Raw genomic sequence first — 22828 nt, forward strand, 5'->3', positions numbered from 1 at the left:
AAAGAAAAAGAAAAAAAATGAGAAATTTCAGCAGAGAAATAAAACCATAAAAAAGGAGTCAAGTGGAATTGCAAGAAACAAATTGTTTTTAACCTACCACGTCAGAGATGAAGAGGTCCTTCAACAAGACTATCAGGGAGTTCCCGTCATGGCTCAGTGGTTAATGAATCCATGAGGTTGCAGGTTCAATCCCTGGCCTTGCTCAGTGGGTTAAGGATCTGACCTTGCCATGAGCTGTGGTGTAGGTCGCAGAAACGGCTCAGATCCCGGAGCTACACCTCTGATTAGACCCCTAGCCTGGGAATCTCCATGTGCCGCAGGTGTGGCCCTAGAGAAAAACAACAACGACAACCAAAAAACAACAAAAAAACCCCAAGCCTATCAGAAATTTGCACACAGCAGATAAAAAAATGTCATTGAACTTGAAGTTAAGCCAATAGAAATTATCCAAGGTGAGATACAAAGAAGAAAAAGAGAAGCAGGAAAACAAACAGAACAGAACAGAGCATTTATGAGCTGCAGGGAAGCAATCTAACATATGTAAGTTTAGTCACAAAATGAGAAGGGAAGGAGCAAGAGAATTGAGCAGGAGAAAGATTTGTGTGTCGGTAGTTGATAGCAGATGAAATTAAAGAAAAACGACAAACTAAAGATCAAAAAAGCTCAAAGTATCTCATGCAGAATAAAAACAAATATTGACACATCCAGACATACCATAGCTAAACAGTTAAAAACTCAAAGCTAAGATCTTGAAAAAAAAACTGGAAGAAAAAAATACACACCGTATAGAGAGGAGCAAAGATAAGAGTTACAGAAGACTTTTTGTCAGAAACTTCATAAGTAAGAGTTCACCCCAGGGATGCACGGTTGGTTCAACCTCTAAAAATCAGTGAATGGAATTTGCCATATCAATACATTAAAAAAAGAGGGAAAAATATGATCAGATTAATAGCTGCGGCGGGGGGGGGGGGGGACCTTTGGCAAAATTCAGCCCCTAATCATCCTAAAAGCCCTTAGAAAACTAAAAATAGAAGGGAATTTCCTCAACCTGGTAAAGAAAATCTGTGAAAACCCTACATCCACTATCATGATGGCAAGAGTCTGAATGCTTTTCTCCTATGATTGGGAAGAAGACAGGGATTTTGCTCTCACCATTTTTTTTTTTTTTCTTTTCAGCACTGTCCTGGAGGTCCTATCCAGGGTAATAAGGCAAGAAAAATCATTAGAAGGCACATAATAGGAAACGATGAACACCATTTTTTTACGGTTAGACAAAGTGAGGGTCTGTGTAGAAATACGGAAAGACGGAATATGCAGAAATGCAGAATAATTGCCTAGTGGTGAAGACAATTAGGCCATTGAACAATTAGCAGCTTTTGCAGAATATTTTTAATCACCCCAAAAGGCAACCCTATACACATTAAACCGTCACTTCCTATTCCTGTTCCCGCCCCCCTGGGATCTGTTTTAATTAGGTATGAAAAGACACAGAGAAACAGATACGGCTGTCTTGTAGGAAGATGTTTTTATACTCACAGATCCATTGAATCAGGAGGCAAGGCCACATGGGCACGTGCCAGGGGTGGTCAGGAGCAGAAGAAGGGAGGGGAAATGTGGGCGGGAGCCTTTGCTGTGGTTTTGGCGGGAAAGGCAAGCAGGTCAGGGTAAGACCTTTTAAACACCATCAGCCGGCCTGGGCTGTAGGAGGTCCCTAGTTGTGGGGAACTGGTCCTGGGGTGATTCAGGGCAGGGGACTAAGTTCCACATTGATAAAATGAGTTGGGCTGCAGTGTAGACTCAGGGTTGGTTGGTTTGCATATCAAAGGGAGGACCTCAAGCCTAGGGTTTGCTATCTGCAGGAATGAGCTGACTCTGGGAGGGGCGAGGCCTCTCTGGGTGTACAAGACCCCAAGATGTCAGAGCATCATAAAACACAGAAAATAAAATACACCCCCTCCTCACCCCTGTAACTACTAATCTTCTCCCCACCGCTATGGATTTGTTCAGTCTGGATGTTGCCTGTCAATGCAGCCACACAATGTGTGACCTTTTCTTCTGGCTTTTTTCATTTTGCATAATGTTGTCCAGGCCCATCCGTGTGGCAGCATGTATCAGAAATTCATTCCTTTTTAAGACTGAATAATATCCCAGTGTATGGATATGCCGTATTTTGTTGATCTATTCATCCATCGATGGGGATTTTTCTGTTTCCACATTTTGGCAATTGTGGATAAAGCTGGTATGAACATCTGTGTACAGCTTTTGATTGAACATCTGCTTTCAATTCTTTGAGGTCTGTGTCCAAGTGTGGAATTGCTGGGGCACACGATCACTCTGTATTTAATTTACTGAGGAATCACTAAACCGCCCTTCAGGGTAGCTGGGCCATTGTATGTTGCCTATGCCCACTAGCAACGTGTGAGAATTCCAGTTTCTCCACATCCTTGCCGACACTTGTTATTTTCCGATTTTTTTTTATTATACTCACCTGCAGCTGACCTTTAAGCATTCCTGCTGGGAATGCAAAATGGCTCAGCCACTTTGAAAAACAGTCTGGCTATTTCTTTTTCGGCGTACACGTTACAGGACTCAGCAACCCCACTCCTAGGTATTTACCTGAAAGAAGAAAACATATCTAAACAATGACGTAAATGGAGCTTTATTTATAATCACCAAATCCATCAAGGGGTGGAGGAATAAAAAACCTGCAGCCTCTCCATACACCAGAATACTCGGCAATAAAGAGACACAAAGCATAGAGGCATACAACAGCATGGACCAGTCTCAAAGGTGTTATTCTATGTGTAAAAAGCCAGACACAAAGGGCCGTGTCCTGTACAGCTTCGTTTTTATGACTTTCTGGAAAAGGCAAAACAGGAACATAAATTAGATCTGTGGGTGCTCGTGGCTGGGGCGGGGGAGGGGAGTGACCGCAAAGGGCAGAAGGGAACTTTCCAGAGCGATGGACAAGTTTTGACCGAGGAGGTGGTCCCACGTTTGTCAAGAGGTATCACACTTTAAACTTAAAGGGGGTGTGTGGTTTACTGTACCTATGTTTCCTGTTACACCTTTGCAAAAGGAGAAAGAGCTCCATCCCACACACAGATGCACTCCCTGCTGTGGTCCACGGAGCCTCCGTGTTCGCTGGCTGAGGATCCCGGGGAGACGCGATGGGGGGAGCTGGGCCCTCTGTCCAGCCTCCCCAGCTGCAAGTGCCAGCGACTCTTCTCCGACTCTCGGGTTTTTTCACTCCGTGTAACTGGCGCCTTCATCACTGTCTCTCCTCCTCCTCCTCCTTCCCTGCGTGGACCATTTTCCTTCAATCCGACCCTAAAGAAAACATCCAGTTATTTGAAAGTTCCTCCTCTTTGCCCTGCAATTGATTATATACCAAAAACATCACTTAAAATTTTTTTTTTAAAAGCTAGTTTCCCTTTATAGCCCAGAGTTCAGATAGCCTCTCTTTGGAGCTGGGTGTGAGGGCCTTTTGGAAGAGGAGGAGGAAACGTCAGCAGGGCAGGGATGGAGCGTGGAGGTTGGGGAGGGAAGGCAGAACTAGAGGGAGACGCCTGGGGCCGGCAGGCCGCCTGCCCCACCACTTCATTTTCATCCACGAGGAGGAGAAACCCAGCGACCCCCGGGGGTTACCCATCCATCTTCCCTAGAAGGAGATCAAGACGTGAAGTAGGAAGATGGCGTCGGGTAAAATAATTCAAAATCTTTTCAAAAATGTGTAGCCTTGAGAAGACACATCTTGCCTTTACCCCTACATAAACACACGCACACACATTTTCTTCTTTAAACAAGGACAGCCAATCGCTCTCTCCCCCGGTCCCTGGGGAAGGCTTGCGGCCCGCCCCCCGCTGCTCCGATGACCTCTATAAAAGAGAAATTTGCCATACACCCTCACGGCTTTCCCCGGAAGACGTCTTTGATGAGTTCTTACATTTAGGATATAATCAGAATTGTAACACACAGGTTTAATTCCAAATTCATTCTCTAAAACATCTGGGGTCAAGTCTGTGTGTTTATTTAGACGAGTGTTCAGGACGCTCGAGGTCCCATTTTGCGACTCCAGCCTTTCAAGTTTCCCGAAGAACGTTCTAAAACATGTCTACAGTGTTCACTTAAGATCTGCTGAAGCTCAAAAGTGCCATGCGGAAGAGAGACCGGAATCTCTCATTATAAAGCATCGGGGCCGATAAATTCACATGACCTTTGCAGGAGAGTTTACGACCAGGCCACCCCAGGGCAGGGATTTTGTGAGGGTCAGGGCGCGTGTGGTCACCAAGGCCCCCTGCCCTGCCCATTACTTAGAGTCAAAAAGATCCCAGTCCCCAGGGGGCCGCAGTGCCACCCTGCCCCCACCCTTCTAAAACGCCACAACGCTTCCACGTGTGACAAGAAGCCCAAGTTTCCAAACCCGGGATTTCAGTTCGTGAAAAGAGAACCCAGACCTTGTCATGTTAAAGGAACCTGAGGACTTTTTCGCCCCGAGCTATTATTTCACAGAAGGGCGACGGAGTCCCCCCGAGAGGAAGGGGCGAGGCCAAGGTCATCCTCGGTCAGGGCCAGGACACAGCATCTTTCCCCCCCATCCCGCCCTTTCTCTCCTCCTGCACAAACTGGGCGGGATGCGATTTACCTTTCTTTCTTACGTGATAAAGCGCTGCCTAAACTGCGTGTCTTCCTGTCCCCGGCAGGTACGCCTGAGAGCGAAGCCACCACTAGACAGAGGCAAGCAGACGTGCGTGAATGCGACCTCGCTGCCAATGCCAAGCCTAACTCAGGGAGTTCACAGGCAACCCAGGAGAAGTCCAACCTGCAGCCTCAGCCCTTAAGCCCCCTTCCTCGTCCCCGACCGCCTCCCTGTGCCTCCCCCAATCCCCTGGTCCCTTTGTCCCCTGGTCTCCCGGTCCCGTGATGCCCTGGTCTGTTGGCCTCTCGTCCCTTTGTCCCCTGGTCCCTTCACCCCCTGGTCCCCTGGTTCCTTCTTGGTTCCTTCATTCCTTGGTTCCTAGGGCAGCTGGCTGGGCATTTACAGTAGCCCCTCAGTTGCTGTCGCGCTCCAACTTTTCTGAAAATAAAAGTCAGTTATCGGAGTTCCCATCGTGGCGCAGTGGTTAATGAATCCGACTAGAAACCATGGGGTTGCAGGTTCGATCCCTGGCCTTGCTCAGTGGGTTGAGGATCCAGCATTGCCGTGAGCTGTGGTGTGGGTCGCAGACGCGGCTCCGATTCAACCCCTAGCCTGGCAACCTCTATATGACACGAGAAGCGGCCCTAGGAAAGACAAAAAGACAAATAAATACATAAAAAGTCATCTCGTATTTCTTTGGAACCCTCTTTTGGTTCCCATGGCTTTCAAAGGGAAACCCAAACTTGGTACCCGGTCCCACGAGGCTCTCGAGAGCCTGGCCCCAACCTTCCTCTGAGGTGTCACTGTATGCCACATGCCTCGTTCATGGGCCCAGCATCTCTGCCAGTGGGAATCTCCCCCTTCAGGAGCCCCAGTCCCCCAGTCATGTGGTGGACGTCCAGCCGGTCAGGGTCCCAAGCTCCTTCTCTGCTAGAGCAAGAGGAGAAAACTGGGTTTAATCAGCATTGCCGTCCCGGAAGGGTACGACCCTGGGGTGTCATATCTGTCATCCTGGGGCACAAGGGGCACCAGGACAGAGTGCGGCTCCCTCTCAGAGGGAGGCAGAGCTGAACGGCGGAACGGGAAGAGAGCGATGCAACTTCACTGACACTCCTGGATCCAGCTAAGCCTGAAGCCAGCTGGAGCCTGAGCTTCCCCAAGAGTGAGCCAACAAATTCCTTTTCTGTTAAGCAGGTACCAGTTCCATTTATATCACCTGCAACCAAGAGACTGCTGGCCCCCTGAGCTCCCAGCCACAGAGACCCAGCCGTGGTGGGGACACCAATGCCTCTTTCGCCCTGTGGGTCCTGGTGGGCTTCCTCGCCCTTTGCTGATATCTTTCCCAGCCACCCCAGAGCTGCTGGGCTCCCCTTCCTCAGCCTTCCCTCAGTCCAGGTTCCGAACTCCACCCCCCGCCCCCGCCCCCGGCGTGCAGAGTGTGAAGTCTGTATCAGGCGGCTCCCACCCCACTTGCTAGCACGGCAGTGAGCACGAAGCCAGCAGTAACTAGCGGGCACGGGGCTGATACACGTCTGCCTTCCGTTCCCTTCTTCCTACAGGGTACAATGAAGTGGGTGTTTTTATCAGAGTACCTATGAGCTCTGTGCCAGTCAGAGCCCACAGCATCTGCTGGGCTGCAGCGGGAGGTGCACAGCTTGAAGAGGAGGGGTTGGACGGGGGAGGGAGAAGGAGAGGGCCTGAGAGGTAGGGGACAGAGTTTAAGATTAAATCCAAACAAGACAGGACAGTGAGAATTAAAGGAACTCTCTGAAGGTGGGGGGGGGGTGTCTGTGCAAACAAGCCTTCCTGATTCATGAATTCAAGTTAAGCTAAATTAAATCCAGCCCCTCTGAGGACAACGCTGGATGAGAGCCTCTCACAATCCACTGCGGCGAAGCTCCTGGGTGGTGACACGTTCCCAGCAGGACCAGGAGGCCCTGAAAGCGTCCTTGCTCTCGGGCAGAATGTGATGCTTTTACCTTGTGTTATTTTGCATGTTGCCCCAGGCCTCAGGTCAGCCACTCCTGCGGGGAAAGGTCCTGACTGGGGCACCAAGCAGCGCTCTCGGCCCCCAGGCCCCCCTAACATTTTGGCGTCTTTTCAGGGATCCGGGTCAGGAAATACACGATTTAAGAGAAAAGCCATCATGAGCTCATACGGCTACTTTCAACAAATTTAGAAAGACAAGGTCTTACCCAACTTCTTTCATCTCCTATTTGTATCTCTTTTCTTTGGGGCTGGAAACCGTGCCCCCCAAAGAGACAAACATAATAACTCCTTTGCTTCAGCTCACAGTTTCAGAATGACAACTGCAATGTTGTTACTAGAAATATGAATCCTGAGGACACGTTAAGGCTTTACGAGGGTCTTTTTTCTCCTCTAGATGGTATATCTCTCCAGGGATGAAGGGAGCTCAATCGCTGGGTTCACAGTGATCTTAAATGAGTCCTGTCTGCTTGGTTAAAGCCGCAGGATGATACAAAATTAGGTACATTTGTCCAATTTGGCCCTTGACATTTTAGGAATTTCTGGGTTGTTCTCATTTAGGTGTAATTTTTAAAAATGATGCAAAACATTTCTATGATTGCAGAGTCAAATCTACCAGACACGGTGTATGCAGAGAAGCCTGGCTTCTGCTCTCTCTCTTTTCTGCTTTTGATGCCATAGTTGATCTTTCTGGGGTTGTTCTGAAATTGAAACGTGGTATATAGTCCACGTGAAAAATAAAATATCACAGTCTGAATTTGTTGCAAGAACAACTTCGGTTTGCTCCTAAAGGCACCGAGAAATGCGTGGCTAAAGGCCCCTGTTATTCCCACATGACAAGTGAGTGAGGCCAAGGAGACAGGCCCCCCTGGGAGAACCCCAGATGCCCCAGTCCTCAGTGGGGGTGACTCGGGGCTCCCTTGCAGAGAACAGGCCCACCCTGCCCGGGTTCCTCAGAACTGCAGCGGAGCTGTAAACGGACTCCAGAGAGGGTTCGGGAACATGCAAACCATGCTGCAGAACTGCAGCCACTGCCTCGCTACACCAGGAAAACAGGAATCCTGGAACCCCCTGCCCCTGCAGGCTCCCAGGCCGTGCCACCCCTGCTTGCCCCACTCTAGAAAAGGGATGCTAATCCCCCACCTCTAAGAGGTTCAGTGACCAGACACTGCTGCCAAGAGCAACCAAACCCTCTGCCACTGGATTAGCAAGGACGAGGCAGAGCTGGGGCCCTCTTTCCTTCCCCAGCCCCAGGGCTGCATCTTGCAGACGGGGCTGCCAAAGCCTGAGCAAGGTCATGGTTAGCTGTCCGTCTCCTGCCACTCAGGAGGGCAGCAGAAGGATGGAAGGAGGAGAGGGTACCATACACACCACGCCTACCGGAGGAAGGATGCTTTTGAGCCTTGTTGTGGTGACAGCCCACGGGCAACGGTCAAGTAATAATAAAGGCTTGTCATATGGCCTCCTGAGCAGTTTCTCAAGGGGGAAGTTTTTAAAGGGGATTTTCGGGAAAAAAAAAAAAGATCTTACCCTTAGGGGATGTGTGCCTCGGACAACAAGTGTCAGCCCCTTGTCAGTGCAGCTCCACCCTGCTGCTGTAATTCAGGCTCTCGGGGGCCTTGCAGACATTGTTCTCAGACCCACGGGCAGTGGGGGAGGCAGGGGGGGGAGGACGGAGCAGGCCCAAGGCAGGTTCCTGTCCCCTGGGTTCATTCAAGCCAGGCGGGAAACGGGGGTCTGGGCCCTGGGTCTCCCCAGGCCGAGGGACCCTCTGAGCTGGGGAGGAGCCGCACGTCGCAGCTTGCTCTGCTCTGAGAGGAGGCGGCAGTGAGATGGGGCGGAAGGAGCCGCAGATGAGCCTCGCAAAACCCGGGGAGGCTGCGCCCGGGCAGGGACAGGAGGCTCCCCAGGCCTCTCTTGCTCGCTCTCTTTTGTCCCTGACGTTTTTATTTCAGATTTTAAAGGAGATACGGAAGGCTCTTTCGCTGCGCTGGCTCACCCCAGGGCCATCCAGAGAAAGGACAGACGGGGGCGGCCAGGCTGGCCGGGCCGGGCCGGGCGCCGCGACTCCAGGGCTCTGCGGTCTCAGGATCCCCAAGCCCGCGGGTCAGGAAGAAACTGCAAACACAGGGCGCTGTTACGCAGCCACTTTTGGGCGAGGGCCTCTGCGCACAGCTCTGCCTTTGCTCGCCGCCGACTGCTGGGGGGAAACGTCCCTCTGAGCGGCCGGGGCAGCACCCGCCACCCGCCCTCGGGTTTCCTAACGAGGTGGTCGCGGCCCGGAGGGGCCCGAGGAGCAGCCAAGGCCGAGCTCCCCCCGGCCCCCGAGTTCAACTGCAATAAAAAGGCCCAGCCCGCCCTTGATCACGCGGCTGGCCCGACAGCCCGCTCAGGCCCGGGCCTAATTGAGCCCGGGTCACCTGGGAATAGGTTCAAAGGCATCCAGGCCGTAAACCACCTCCAGGCCCCGAGCCAGGGCGGCCTAGCGAACAAAGAGCCCCCGAACCACTTCAAACGCGCCCGCGCTCGGCGTCCAGATGGCGCGGGGCCGGGGTCCCCGGTGTCGCCCGCAGAGGCTGGGCCCCGCGCTCTGTTCGCCGTGCGCCTGCCTGGCCCGGCTGCCCGCGGGCACCCAGCGCTGGGGAGGCCGCGCCGCGCCCCAGACCGCCCTCCGTCCACGGCGGATTCGCGAGGCAGAGAGGGGGCGCCGAGGCTGGGGCCCGGCACCGCGGCCTAGCGGGCGCCCTGGCCCCGCTCCGGCGCCCAGGCAGGGCCAGTCAGGTGGGCGCGGCGGGCACCAGGCGCTCCCGCAGAGGCTCGCGGTGGCGCTGAGGGTTAAAGCACTTGGAAGGGCAGTCTGCGAAGGGCGTCGAGGCAGGGGCTCCCCAAGAAGTTCAGGTGAGGAACTCCCCGATACACCGCCTGGGCAGAGGCGGCCGCACCTCCACCGGTGTCCGCGGCGCGTGCGTGGGGAGCGGCGTCTCCAAGGGCGCCGGAGCGTCCGCACGCCTGCGGGCGGGGCGCTGGGGCGAGAGTCCCTCACACCCCCCACCCCCGGCGGAACTTGCGGGCCGGAGCGCGGATTGGTTGTGCGCCCCGGGGCAGGCCAGGCGCCCAAGGGCCAGGGTGCCCCTGGGGACTCCTCGCCGCGTCCTCACCTCCTGGCAGCACCTCTAGGGTAGGACTCGCCACCGGCACCCCTCGCGCTGATGGAGAGACCCCGCAGCCCGGCGGGGCCCGATCTCCAGTTAACGGAGCAGACAAAGCCAGGTCGGCTAAGCCCAGGGCGCGGGGCGGCCAGAGGGCGGCGAGAGCCCGGGGTGGAGGCGCGGGTGGCGCGCAAGGGCCCGGCCTCTCGGGTGCCCGGTCTCTCGGGTGCCCGCCACGGCCGGGGCGGATGGGGGAGGCAAAACTGAAAGTGCCGCGCCGGGGGGCGGGGGCGGCCGGCGGAGGCCCCAGAACTTGTCCTGCCCCCGGTCGCGGCGGCCAATCAGCGCGCCGCCCTCGCTCCTGACAACTATTTAGCAACCCAGCCCGGCTAGAGTTTCCAAAAAAGTTAGAATAACTTCCTCTCCCGGAGACCTCGTTTTTGCACAAGCCGGCCTTGAAATCAGAGCCTTTCGAGCAACTCCGAGAGCGTGTGCTCGGCGACCGCGGGCTTGGCCAGCGGCGCGCGCTCGGCGCCCGGCGCCCCCAGCCCCACGCGCGCCGGGCGGGCGCCATGGAGGAGGGCTCCAGCTCGCCCGTGTCCCCCGTGGACAGCCTGGGCACCAGCGAGGAGGAACTCGAGCGGCAGCCCAAGCGCTTCGGCCGGAAGCGGCGCTACAGCAAGAAGTCGAGCGAAGATGGCAGCCCGACCCCCGGCAAGCGCGGCAAGAAGGGCAGCCCAAGCGCGCAGTCCTTCGAGGAGCTGCAGAGCCAGCGCATCCTGGCCAACGTGCGCGAGCGCCAGCGCACCCAGTCGCTCAACGAGGCCTTCGCCGCGCTACGCAAGATCATCCCCACGCTGCCCTCGGACAAGCTCAGCAAGATCCAGACGCTCAAGCTGGCCGCCAGGTACATAGACTTCCTCTACCAGGTCCTGCAGAGCGACGAGATGGACAATAAGATGACCAGCTGCAGCTACGTGGCCCACGAGCGTCTCAGCTACGCCTTCTCCGTGTGGCGCATGGAGGGCGCGTGGTCCATGTCTGCCTCCCACTAGCGCCTCGCCACCCACGTCCGGACCGGCGCGTCAGGGTAGGTGCCGCGCGCCCTGCGGGCGCCCTCCCCTGCGGGGGGCGGGCGACCCGGCCTGCACATCCCTCGGGTGGAGACTCGAGGGCCGCGGGGACGAGAATGGGGTGTGCATTTTCTCCTGGCAGCAGATGGGGGTCGATCGGGAAGCTCCTGGGTTCGAAGAGCACCCCTGAGGGTTTTTGCAAGCTGTGCCAGTCGGGAAGGGGTGGACCGACCGGCGACAGTCGTATTTTCCATGCTTGGTGCAGGGGGGTGGGCTGGGGGGAGGGAGGGTGGTGTTGGTGACCGTCGAGGGAGTGGGCATCGGAAGAACTGCTCAGAGCCGGCCAGGGGCAGGGATCTGGGGACCAGCTGCCCTACGGGTCCCTCGGAGCGGAGGCCTCTCGGGAAGCTGCCCGAGCTGAGCTGCGCGGGGCTGTGGCTTCGCCCTCTTCCCGGGAGGCGACCGAGCGCGTTCATCGTGTGGACACCCAGTTCTCCTAGTGGGCGCAAAGGCGCAGACCGGCGGCGTCCAGGTTTGCCTGGAGAAGGCAGGAGGTCACTGTCCCGCGCTGGAGGCTCCTCGAGCCGGGGACCCTCCGCGCCGGAGCGCGGGAGACCGGGCCGAGGCTGAGGCGCAGAGACCCGAACCCCGCTGGGAACGCCGACTGCCAGCAGGCAGGTGAACTTGACCTCGGAGCTGGAGTCTCTGGCCCCAGCCTTGAACCTGGAGATTCTGGGAGGGGGCTCTGCGCGCGCTGCGTCCCGGCGTTGGGCCCGCGGGAGAGCGCGAGGGGTCCAGGCTGGGAAACAGGTTCGCGGGGGAAGAGAGGCGGTGCCGGCGGGGCCTGCGCTGGAGAAGCCAAGGGATACCGCCGCCGGAGAGCGCGGCAAGTCCTGGATGCCTCCCGTGGAGCGCTCTGGGCGGCGGGCACCGGCCCTTTTTACCGGACCCCTTGCAAGTCCCGTAGATGAGCTCTAACTACGGAGGGGCCACCCTGCTCTTTCCAGAAGGCTCTGTGAGCATTCTCCTTTGAATGGCTCTCTCCGGCCACGGAAGAAAGGGTGCAGAGGGGAAAGGGCCGGGTTCATAATCCTTCCTACTCAGTATGTTTTAGTTTCTTGCTCATCTTGCACTATTTTTATTCTCGTCTCTACTTCACACAGAAGGAATTTAGATTAATCAAGAGCGTGCAGCCGCCCATTCTCCCCAAAGTATCCATTTCTTTTCTCTGTGTTCTATAATATCTGCACATGTTTTTACTGTGGATACAAAAGGCTGATGGAGCACAGGTGGAGTTTATTTTCTTTTAAAACATGCTCATCACCGCGCTGCTGAAAATTCTTTGGGTGCAATAGCCCCCTAAGCTCCTAATCATCCTATAAGCTTTGAACAAAGACTTTTTAGCAAAGAATAACTTATGGGACTCTTCTCCTGTCTTTGGGCAGAGCAGATGGAAAGTGTCTCCATCACGTACTGCTCCAGGAAAGAAAGTTTGGATTGGCCAAGTAGTGCATTGCTGCCGTGGGTTCGTACATTCATTCTGGGTTTTGCCGCCTAAATTATGAGCGCCCATTAGTTAATTCCACTTACTCTTTATACCGTGCAGAGTTTACAGCGCATTTGAAATAACAAACAGTCGAGAATGTCATCTTTTTAAAACGTACACATATGCAGCTTTGTTTAACGAAAATGTCAACAGAATTATCATGGAGACGTCCCTCCAGAAAATCATTGGAAACCAAAGCAAAGCGGTATTCCCTTCATGCAAGAATTTAGTAGGATCATTTAAAAAGAATCCCATTCCTAAAATTTAGAGAATCAGCTATAGATTACCGCTAAGGATTCTATAAACTAAAAGGCATAGCTTGACGTAAATGAAAGTGTTAAAGAGTTTTCTTGGGGGGAAAATGCCTTAAAATGCAGAAGGTAGAAACAGCCACTGGAGACTAAATGACGTCCGTGGAGCCCATTTATGTGTCTTTTTAGGTGCTTGAATATAACTGATGAGTTCTGATACACCAGGGCTTTTTTGGTCTGTCTGTCTGTCTGTCTGTCTGTCTGTCTGTCTGGTAGACGCCCACTCCGTATGGGAGGAGAGGGGAACGGTGGCAGCTGTTGATACAGCTTGATTTTACTTACCCAGCATGTGAGTCCGCCGTTTACACTCGCTTTGGTTTTAACCCCCTGGGCCGCAGGAGTATAAATACAGTCACAATTGGTTTGATTTCCTGAAAAGGTTGCTCCCGGGCGTTTGTTATTTATTGGTACCATTTTAAAGAAGCACGGGTGATATGTATTAGTGAAGAATTTCTAGACCTTTCTGAAAGTTGGATGTGGTTTTCACATGTGTTGTGGGGTATCTGAGAAGCGCTGTGTCGGATGGCAACGCCATACTTTTCAACGTGGAAAGTATCCTTTGGTATAAAGCGAAACACAGGAACTGCTGACCTGTGGCTGGTGCTAATGTTTAGCCTGACTTTCTTCTTTGGCCTGGTATTTAAAATACAAAGGCACGATAAATCAGGTGTCTTTGGACAGTCAGCTGGGTTCAGCTCATCGGACCATCTCAACGGGGCGTTTTCAGTATTCTCATTAAATGCCCGAGTCTTAGGAGCCGGGGGGGCCGAGGCGCCTGGCAAGGAGAGTGTGGCAAGGTGACAGTCACTTATGGGACATTTTTCCTGTCCTCTGTTTTGTGGCTAAAGAAGACATCTCTGCAACTTCTGCAAAAATGCCCAGATTGGCAGTGCAGTTCCTTTCCTCGACGAACTAACTTTTCCCCCCCTGAGAACTTTTAGTTACTTTGAAGAACAGAATGTGACCCTCTAACCTTTTCCTCCCTCCCGAAAATGGACTTCTCGGAGGTGCTGGCTCCCGGCCTCATTCAGAGTGCTGGCGGGTCTCAAAAGAGAATGAATTCCCAGTGGAGAGTGGCCGTGCAGAATCCTGGGAGAGCTTTTGATTGGTCAGGGGAAGAAGCAGAATGAATGACCCAGCCGCCACCTGAAGTGTAAGTCATGTTTCCTTACGCAACAGCCACTGGAAAGATCCAGCGTTGCTGCTGCCCTCGGTTACGTGGGTATTGTTCCCTGACATATCTGTGGTTATTCTCTCAGCCTTGCAGGAGGCAGGTCTTGCTGCCCATCTGGCCGGAGTAGGGGCCGGAGGCCTGGGACTGTAAGAGTGGCTGTTTGAGGGCATTTGAAATGTAGGACTTTATTGAGGTTTTCTGAAAGCTGTACAATTTTCAGACGAGTCTCGAGCCTGAAAGAACTGAATTTTCATCATTCTTGCTTTGCTATATTTTGAATAGACAGCACAGATGCCAGGTTCCTTTCGCCTGGCAAAAAGACCATAAGGTAAACTCTCGCTGAGCAGAGCCCTATAACTCATAACTTTAGTGTAAATCGGGGCTTTTTAAAAAAACAAATATTTTAATAAGCCAATTTTAAAGGCTGAACTTTTATGGCAGTTTTTAAGCTGAGTATTTATATTAATCTCTTCTCACTGGTGTCTTTAAAAACCCTGCACATATATGCTGGAATGTCTGTTTATGTTTGTGTCTTGTCCTGGGAAAGGATAAATGGGCTGGAAAAAAGCAAACCAAATAAAAGCTTTCTGCTAGAAAAGAGTTCATGGATGAGGCCATAAAATTCAAAGAAGAGATGAATACGTTAGGGTCGCCAAAACCCAGAAAACCATAAGAAAGGCATGGAATCGAAGAGACACAGACATGGATGCGTTCAGAAGTGAAGCCAGGATGAAACGCTAAAACCGGAAACTGCTTGAGACGGTATCTCGAGTGGTCACACGTGGGATCAAACTGCATGGAATGAAACAGGCCTGCACGAGTGCCTCCCCCCCAACCCCCCGGGCCGCACGCGGCGTGTGTAAAACTGGCGAGGTCTGAGTAAGGTCTGCAGAGGGTATCAACCTCAGTTTTCTGGTTGTGACGTTGTGTTAGAGTTTTTTGAGATGTTACCCCTGGCGGAAACCAAGTGAGGAGCATACAGGAACCTCTGTGTATTATTTCTCACAACGGTATGTGCATCTACAATTATCTCAAAATAAAAAGTTTGAAAGAAAAGACAGTCCCCCCAAATTTTTAAGATGTCTGTATTCCGATGAGCAAAGTACATAAGCAATAATTATGCCCAGCTCAGAGTAATAAACTCTGTGCAGAAATTCACTATTTTCCTGGATGTCCTTTGCATTATTGCATTTTTCAGACTGTTAGGGATTTCTTATGTTTCCAATATATAATTAATTAGAGACAGTTCCTTATAATTCTGAAACAAAGAGTAGAATCCCAGAAATCCGAGAGGAGAGATTATACCAACTGATACATTTATTCCTATAAAGGTATTGATTGGTATACATAAGATGTATCATTTTTCGAAGGAATTTTAGGAATTACTCATCTGAAACTGACACAACACTTGGCTTTCCGATATTAAGTCTGAACTGACTTACACCAGACACACGCTATTCTAAAGCCAACGATTTATCAAAATTATCCGTCAAGTGGAGGGACAGATTGTGAGATTATCTTCACAGGAGTAGAGGTTGAAGCCTCAGTATTGAGACTCATACGCAGCTGGGGGATGGGGAGAGGGAGAGACAGAGACGCTCAGAGACACAGAGAGATGTCACATCCCAAACCCAGTGATTTCAGGTTGCATTGGTTATTTTAAATTCATGTGTGTTTGTTTTTGCTGGAAACGTCTTTGGTCTTTGGGTTCAGCAGCAAGTCTTTGAGTGCCGCTTCGTTATAGTAAATGTGCCTTCTTTAATGTTTATCTCGGAGTGAGAAACAGCGGCACTGCCGCTGTGACTTTCATGCCGAATTCAACTGAGGCACAGTGGCACTTTGCCTCATTGATCACTCACAGTCATCACGTGCCAAGGAGACTCGTATCAGAAACTCGAAGAGCCGGCACGTCACTTGAGTCCGTCGTGAGAGAAATTTTTCGTGGCTCCTTGGAAACAGAGTCGTTTTGAATCAAAGCAGAGTTTGCTGAGTTTTGCATCTCTGGGTTACTTCATGCACAGCTCCCTTGTTTAGAATAATATGAGCCTGTGATCACGTGTAGGAAAGACGGTGACTGAGAGGGCCGAGGCGTGCCGTCTGCTGAGGCTGCTGGTTATCGCTCCGTTTCTCCCCGTCGTGGGGATGCCCTCTGCTGCTCCGTGACCCAGCTTCTTGAGGCGTCGTCTCCCGCACACTCGCAGTTTTACTTCTCGCACCCGAAGGGCGGCACCTGTGAAGCTGGACACCTCTCGCCTTTCTTTAGACCCGGATTTCCCCGTGAGTTGGATGAAAAAGCTTGCGCCCAGTGAGCTTCAAGGTGTCGGATTCCGTTATTCTGAAAACTCCCCCTTTCTTTTCGGCTCTTATGCAGCCTTAAAAATAGCCACCTGCATCTTTGGGGGCAAAGTGTGAGTGTAGTTACGTGGTTGGCCGCGAGGCTCAGGTTCATTGCTGTTTAGTTTGAGGATTTGTTTTTCTGGGTGTGTAGATCTGGTGTGTGATTGACAGGAAAGATTTGGGTCCAAAAAGCTTAATTTTTATTAACCCTTTGATGGCAACCAAACATCCCGCCCCTCACTCCCCGGCTGAGGTTTGCGGTGGGGGCACAGCCAGAGTCTGTTCAGAAGAGCAGGCAGAAGAGCTCAGAGGGAAGTGAGGGCAGGATTTCGGGGGGGGGGGGGTGCTTTGCATGGAACCGTTTCTACAACCATTAGGGGAAACCGAGGGAAGCCTCTACGAGAATCTCTGTGAATCTCTGTGGATTATTTCTTACAACTTGGTGCGAATCTCCGGGTACCCTGAAATAAAAAGTTTGAGAGCAAAGAAAGTCCGCAAGAATTTTGAAAATGTCTCTATTTCAAAGGAGCAAATGACAAGGAATTACCACGCCCATCTCAGCGAAATAAACGAAACGAAGTGCTTTGCACTTCGTCCCCCCCCTCCCCCGCCCCGCTGTCATCTGCATCGTCGCACTTCTCAGATGATCAGGGAGTCTCATTTTTCCTATATGTATAATTAGTGAGAGCTGGTTCCTTCTGCCTCTGAAACAAAGAACAGCATGAGCAGAAGCCCGACTCCTTATGGAAAACAAATGCTGCTCATGCTGTTTTTCCGTGGCTCTACAAATAAATGCCGCAAGGGCCTTGCTGTTAAATTCTCTATGACTTTCCTCTTTTCAGAGATTCGGGAGAGTTTTGCTGCTCTGGAAGCAAGTGGGCGCTTCGTGAGGGGCCGCTTGTGAAATAAGCAAACTCTCTAAAAGAAAACCCCGGCCGGTAGTTAATGGTCTGTGCCTGTGCTTCTCCCGCTGGATTTCCTGGTGGGTTCAGCTTTGATTTAACCTTCTCTAAGGCAGGACGTGAGCAAGGCGGCACGCTCTTTCAATCACGGGATCTAGAAGTGGATGTTGAGCTGCTCTTTCCTTTCGTTAATCTCAGTTCTTTGAGTGGGTTTGTTTGCAAGGAGTGCCGTGAGATCAGAAGTCAAACGCCATTCGCTGTGGTTGCCTTTCGGGCCCTGTGGGTGCAAAATGCCTGTTACCGAGTCCTCTGCTTCCATAACTCAGACTTTTGACTCAGAGGAGGAATAGCCAGGCAGGCCAGCCAGCCTCTGGGGTCAGCAGGACCTGAACCTACGGGGTCCCTTCCGGAAGGCCGTGTAAATTTCAGACCTCGTCCTTAATGAGATTTCCTTGATGACGACCGGGAGGTGCTTATCGTTTCCTTGGGAAACGCCTAAATTACCGCAAGTTGGAGGAGGAAAGGTTTTATTTTCTTTCTCAAATTGAGCATTTGGTCAAATGCTCTCTATGTGGGATTGTCATTATTTTGTCAGCTTGTCTCCATCCACATAATTGGGTTCGATTGATAAAAACATCTCACGAAGGCTGTGAGCTCCTAAATCTAAATCATCCCAAATTGTGTACCGCATGGATGTCGGGTCGTAACTATTCAAAACCTTCACAACCTGCACAGCCAGCTAGTGGTCCCCTCGCATGACACCTGTGTACGTAGGTGGGAACTTGAGAGGAAGCCTGGATCCCTTGTGTGTTTTTTCTGCCTGGTAAGCATTTCCTTGCCCTCTCCTCCCCAGCTCTCACCCTGGCCCTCCACCCCGAGTGCTCTCTTGTTTTTTCTTCCTTTTCTTTCTCTTTCTTTCTTTCTTTCTTTCTTTCTTTCTTTCTTTCTTTCTTTCTTTCTTTCTTTCTTTCTTTCTTTCTTTCTTTCTTTCTTTCTTTCTTTTCTTTCTCTCTCTCTCTCTCTCTCTCTCTTTTTTTTGTGTGCACGCTGTCGAGCAGCTTGATGTGGGCCCTCAGTTTCCAGACCAGGGATCGAACCCGGGCCGCAGAGGTGAAAGCACCGAATCCAGCCACTGAGCCACTAGGCAACTCCCAGTTCTTTAGTTCTGTGTAAGTTTTCAGAGCATAGTCAGTAACAGGATGAACCAGAAGCCCCTCAGCAGGGCCCAGGAACAGCACAAAGACACGCAAGGGATAAATACCCCATTTCAGGGTCTTGCCACGGTCCTGGGTGTTCTGGACATTTGGTGCCACCTGGTGTAGGGGGGCAGCCAGACCCCCGCCCCTCGCGGGCTCAGCCCCTTCCTCTCTTTAGCTGGCTGTCGTAACTATTTTCTAAGGAAATTATTCCACCAATACTTGAACGGAAGTGCCCCAAATGGATAGCTGTTCCCTGGGAAGCCAGACATGCCCCGCTTTGTTGTTTTTTTCTGGTGCAAAATGACCTGCTTCCACCACCCAGACGGCAGGAGACCATGTGGTGGCTCCAGGAGCCGGAGTTTCATGGTGCCCTTGGTGGGGCTGAATGAGGTCTCCACCTACACGGCACCGTCCCTCCGGCTAAAGGGTCCAAGGTCAGAGTGCACTTGAAGCCCTTGTGCTGCGAGTTCGACTATCACCAGTTCCAGAATTCTCTCTCAGACTATTTTTTGAGGATAGATACTTTCTTCTTCTTCTTCTTCTTCTTTTTTTTTTTTTGTTTTTTTGGTCTTTTTGCCATTTCTTGGGCCACTCCCGCGGCATATGGAGGTTCCCAGGCTAGGGGTCGAATCGGAGCTGTAGCCGCCGGCCTACGCCCCAGCTCACAGCAACGCCAGATCCTTAACCCACTGAGCAATGGCAGGGATTGAACCCGCAACCTCATGGTTCCCAGTCGGATTCGTTTCTGCTGCGCCGTGACGGGAACTCCTGAGACTTTCTTTTAATTAAACGTAAGCAGAAAGCATGGACTGTATTTATCTGCTCATTTCAAAGAGCGCTGTTACGCTACCTCCACTTTCATTTTATTACATGTCAACAATGAGCAATTTCACATCATTTCATTGCTGAGTTATTTAATCTCCTCACGCAGCTCCGGCAACTCTGTAGACGTAGCTCCAGCATCAATGATTTATCGTTCAAAAAACAGGAATGTTTTCAGGAATGGCAAAGTAAAAGAGAAAGTGAGGCTCTCAAGAGAAAAGTGATGGGTGGAGAACTTTCCACAGAGCGGGGTGGTGGAGGGCCGGGGCCCCTTCCTAAGGGGACAGGAGGGTCAAGCCTGTGTGCCGGCCAGACCTTCCTTTGCTGGTCCCTGCAGACCAGTCCCCTCCCCCTCAGGGCCCCTCAGTGGTTGATCAGAACCAGCATCCCCCCAGCCTTCCCAGAGAAGAGACACTTTGTAGAATCAGGGGGGCCACCTCAAGGTGGCTGTCCTGATGCCACAGGTGGGAGGCTGCTGGGCCACGTGACTGAACAGGACCTGCAGCCCCTTTGCCCCCTGAGTGCTCCTGGGATCAGTGTCACCCTACTGGGGGCATCGGAGAAGGCCCAGACGTGGCCCCTGCTTCTGAGGGGCCTGCTGCTCTCTCCAGGTGCTTCAGGTGCCAGAGAAAGCAAGTCGCGGCCGGGGCGTCATCCGCTCTGCCCAGGGGTGGGAACCTAGGAGGACAGGGCTCTGCAGGGCTGGCCAAGCCTTGGAGCTGCTGCCCGTCTGTCCTCAGGTCACACGGATGCGTGCGGGCCCAGGGCGGCTTGGCATTGGCCAAGGGTACCGAGAGGCAGCAGGACCTCAGATTCATGCCCTCCTCCTGTAGCTAGAACCCCACTGTCTAGTTCCGCCTGAAAAGCTTCCGCTCATCTAAAGCCAGTGGACTTCCAGGGGGCCCCGCCCGTCCACCGCCGAGGTCTGGAGGGGAACAGAACGTGCTGGGCTCTGCGGAGAGAAACCAAACGACTGTGACGTCCAGCACTGGAGCGTCCTTCCGGTCCAACGCGTGGCGCGTTCTGCAGGAGCAGCGGCGCTCCCTGAGTGGGGGGGAGGCATCCTTGTCACCGACGACAGACCTCACTCTTCCTCGGAAGTGATCAGCCTGCAGGTTCCGAGACCCAAGCTGCTGGACAGTCAGCTTGCGTGGTGTGTTTTTATGCGTCAAGTTGCTGCACGCGTGGGTCAGTGTTAAGTCTGCTTTTGCTCCAAGTAGAGGGAGGCAAAGGGGACGAGCGGATGCAGAAAGCACGGCTGGTGCGTGCCTGGCTCCCGGCGCCCACTGTGCTCTGCCTGTTTGTGTCTTCCCAACACGAGACCGTCATTCATGACTTCCGGGGGCTCGTCAGTGTTCCCGACTGCCTGTGGTCTGTCCACCCTCGTCTCCATCGTGGCTTTTGCCCGTCAGTGAAACCACTGTTTCTAGATTAAATCATGTGTAATTCTTTCTTCTCAATAAGCTTCTCTGACAAGATGTTTTTCCACTGGGGGCAGTTTTAATTGGACAGAAAGCAGAGGCTGCCGCTTTTGTGGGGACAGACTACGTCCCCAAGTGGATCTGTGGGACCAAACCCCCTGTCTTGTGTCTAAGGGCTGGAGTCCCAAGGGGGTTTTCCTGACCTTGAACATGCAGCGGACCTCACGTTCCTGCTCTCAGCCCTGCAGGTCCACGTGGGCTGAGACGGGGCATCGCCTGCCTGGAACTCAGTGGTCCTCTCTGCAAAAGGATGCGTAACTTTCTCATGGTCCTTCAGGTAGCGAAGTTCCGAGAGGCGGTAGGACCCAGCCTTGCCCTCCTAGTATGTACTCCGCCAGGAATTGAAGGCAGGCGTGCCAACGGAAGTGTGCCCTCGTGCTCAGAGCGGTGCTGTGTACATCAGCCAGGGAAGGGACCAGGGCCGTGTGGTCCCTCCCTGCAGCGGAATATTACTCAGCAGGAATGAAGTTCTGATTCTCGCCACCGTGGGGGGAACGTGAAAACAGTACACTGAGTTAAAGAAGTCAGGCGCCAAAGACCAAAGCGTGTGTGATGCCACTTAGGTGAACTCTCCCGAATAGGCTAAAGTCGACGGGGTGGTGGCCAGGGGCTGGGGGGAGGGCGAACGGGCCAATATTGCCTAACGGGTGTGGGATTTCTGCTCGGGTGCTGAAAGAGCTCTGGAATGCAGTAGTGATGATGTTTGCACAACAATGTGAAATTCTATTGAATTGTGTACTTAAAAAAGGTTAAAGTGACCAATTGTATATTATTTGTATTTTACCACCAGGCAAAAAACTAAAGTGCCCTGAGTCAGGCGGTGGGCCTCTGTGGCGGCTGATGGGACGCGGCGGGGGCCAGGGGGGGGTGGCGTGCTAGGCTGTCAGCTGTCAGCTTTTGTCCACCTTCAGAGACGTTGTCCAGCTTACCCACACGATCCAGTGCTGATCCGATGCTTCTCTGATCCACTTGTGCTGCCTAAAAGCATTTTCCTTTCGAAATTGATTCCCTAATGTGTTCATAAAAGAAGCTCTTTAAGCAATAGCGATAACACACTTCGCAGCTGGTTGGTTAAACCTCTGGAAACCCCTGCGCGGTAGCCTGGGGGGCAGGGGCGGGTGAGGACAGGACCTCAGGGTGGGCCCTGCAGGCATCAGCCCAGCCGACCAGAGCAGGAGCGCCTTAGGCCCTGGGTGGGGGGCCAGGAGCATCTCAACCCATCACGTCCAGCAGCAGGTCCCCAAAGCCCAGGGCCCGCCCCCTAACCCCACCTCTTCAGTGGGGTTCACAGGCTCAGAGAGCCTCACAGGGGTGCTGGGACCTGGTGATGCCTGGAAAGCGGGGCTCAGGCCCTGGGCTGCCCTTCTGAGTGAATCCCTCTATTTCTCCAGGGCCGCCTGTCCAGGGCCGGGACCCCAGCCAAGGGCAGAGCGGGCATGTGATCAGCACTGCGGGGGCCGCCCCAGGGCAAGGGGCCTGGGCAGGAGGGTGGCAGGACCTCACTCAGGGCCAGTGGGGTGCTTTTCTCTCCTGCTTCCACTGATTGTTGGAGGAACATCTGAACAATCCTGCCCGCTATTGTTCTCATTTTAATTGCCGAGTCTGCGTCCTGAGCCCCCGTGTCCCCAGGACCCACTGGGACAAACGGGCAGGAGAGTGGCTCGCACACGCCCCATCCTTGTCACCATGGGTCAGTGGTCACGCAGTCAGCTTCCCCCTGAAAACCTCTGCTGCCAGAGCGCATTGAAAATCAGGCCTCCTGGTGAGTCCCGGAGGATAAAGGAGTGTCATTTTGTCATTTTCTCCTGTCAAAACCCGTGGCTCCCTCGGGCACGGACGTGGCACTACCCCCGGCCCCCACTCCAGGCAGGGTTCAGCCTGGAACCTGACGGAGGACACGCAGAGGGAATTGAAGTGACTTTGCTGCTGTGGACCCGGCACGACCCTGGCCCCGAGAGCGGGTCATTCGAAGAATAGCAAACACAAGTTGGAAAGAAAACAACTCCACGTCTTTAAAAATCAAACTTCCAATTACAGAACAAACAAACAACCTGGGGTAGGCAGAATTTTCGAATGAACTGGGAAGGAAGTAGTTTTATAAACTCGATATTCTTACGAGGCAGCAGGCCCCTAAAAGACCATGTGGAAAAAGACAATTACCCGGTGGAAATTAAAGGCAAAAAATCTCAATTGACAAAAGAAGAAATTC

The 22828-nt window shown here is 52.9% G+C and overlaps 1 protein-coding gene and 1 pseudogene across 1 annotated transcript in view; one reads left to right on the top strand and one right to left on the bottom strand.

The window, feature by feature from the left end:
* Positions 1-2623: 2623 nt before the first annotated feature.
* LOC125122006 (translation initiation factor IF-2-like) lies at positions 2624-10348 on the bottom strand (annotated as a pseudogene).
* The window catches only part of TWIST2 (twist family bHLH transcription factor 2), a 48215-nt gene continuing 35417 nt past the window's right edge, over positions 10031-22828 (top strand). Inside the window, exon 1 of the mRNA XM_047773940.1 lies at positions 10031-10864. Coding sequence (XP_047629896.1) covers positions 10347-10829 — 483 coding nt within the window. The 5' untranslated portion in view covers positions 10031-10346 and the 3' untranslated portion in view covers positions 10830-10864. The remainder of the gene's footprint in view (positions 10865-22828) is intronic.

Source organism: Phacochoerus africanus, chromosome 3, assembly GCF_016906955.1.
Source record: "Phacochoerus africanus isolate WHEZ1 chromosome 3, ROS_Pafr_v1, whole genome shotgun sequence".
Lineage (NCBI taxonomy): Eukaryota > Metazoa > Chordata > Mammalia > Artiodactyla > Suidae > Phacochoerus > Phacochoerus africanus.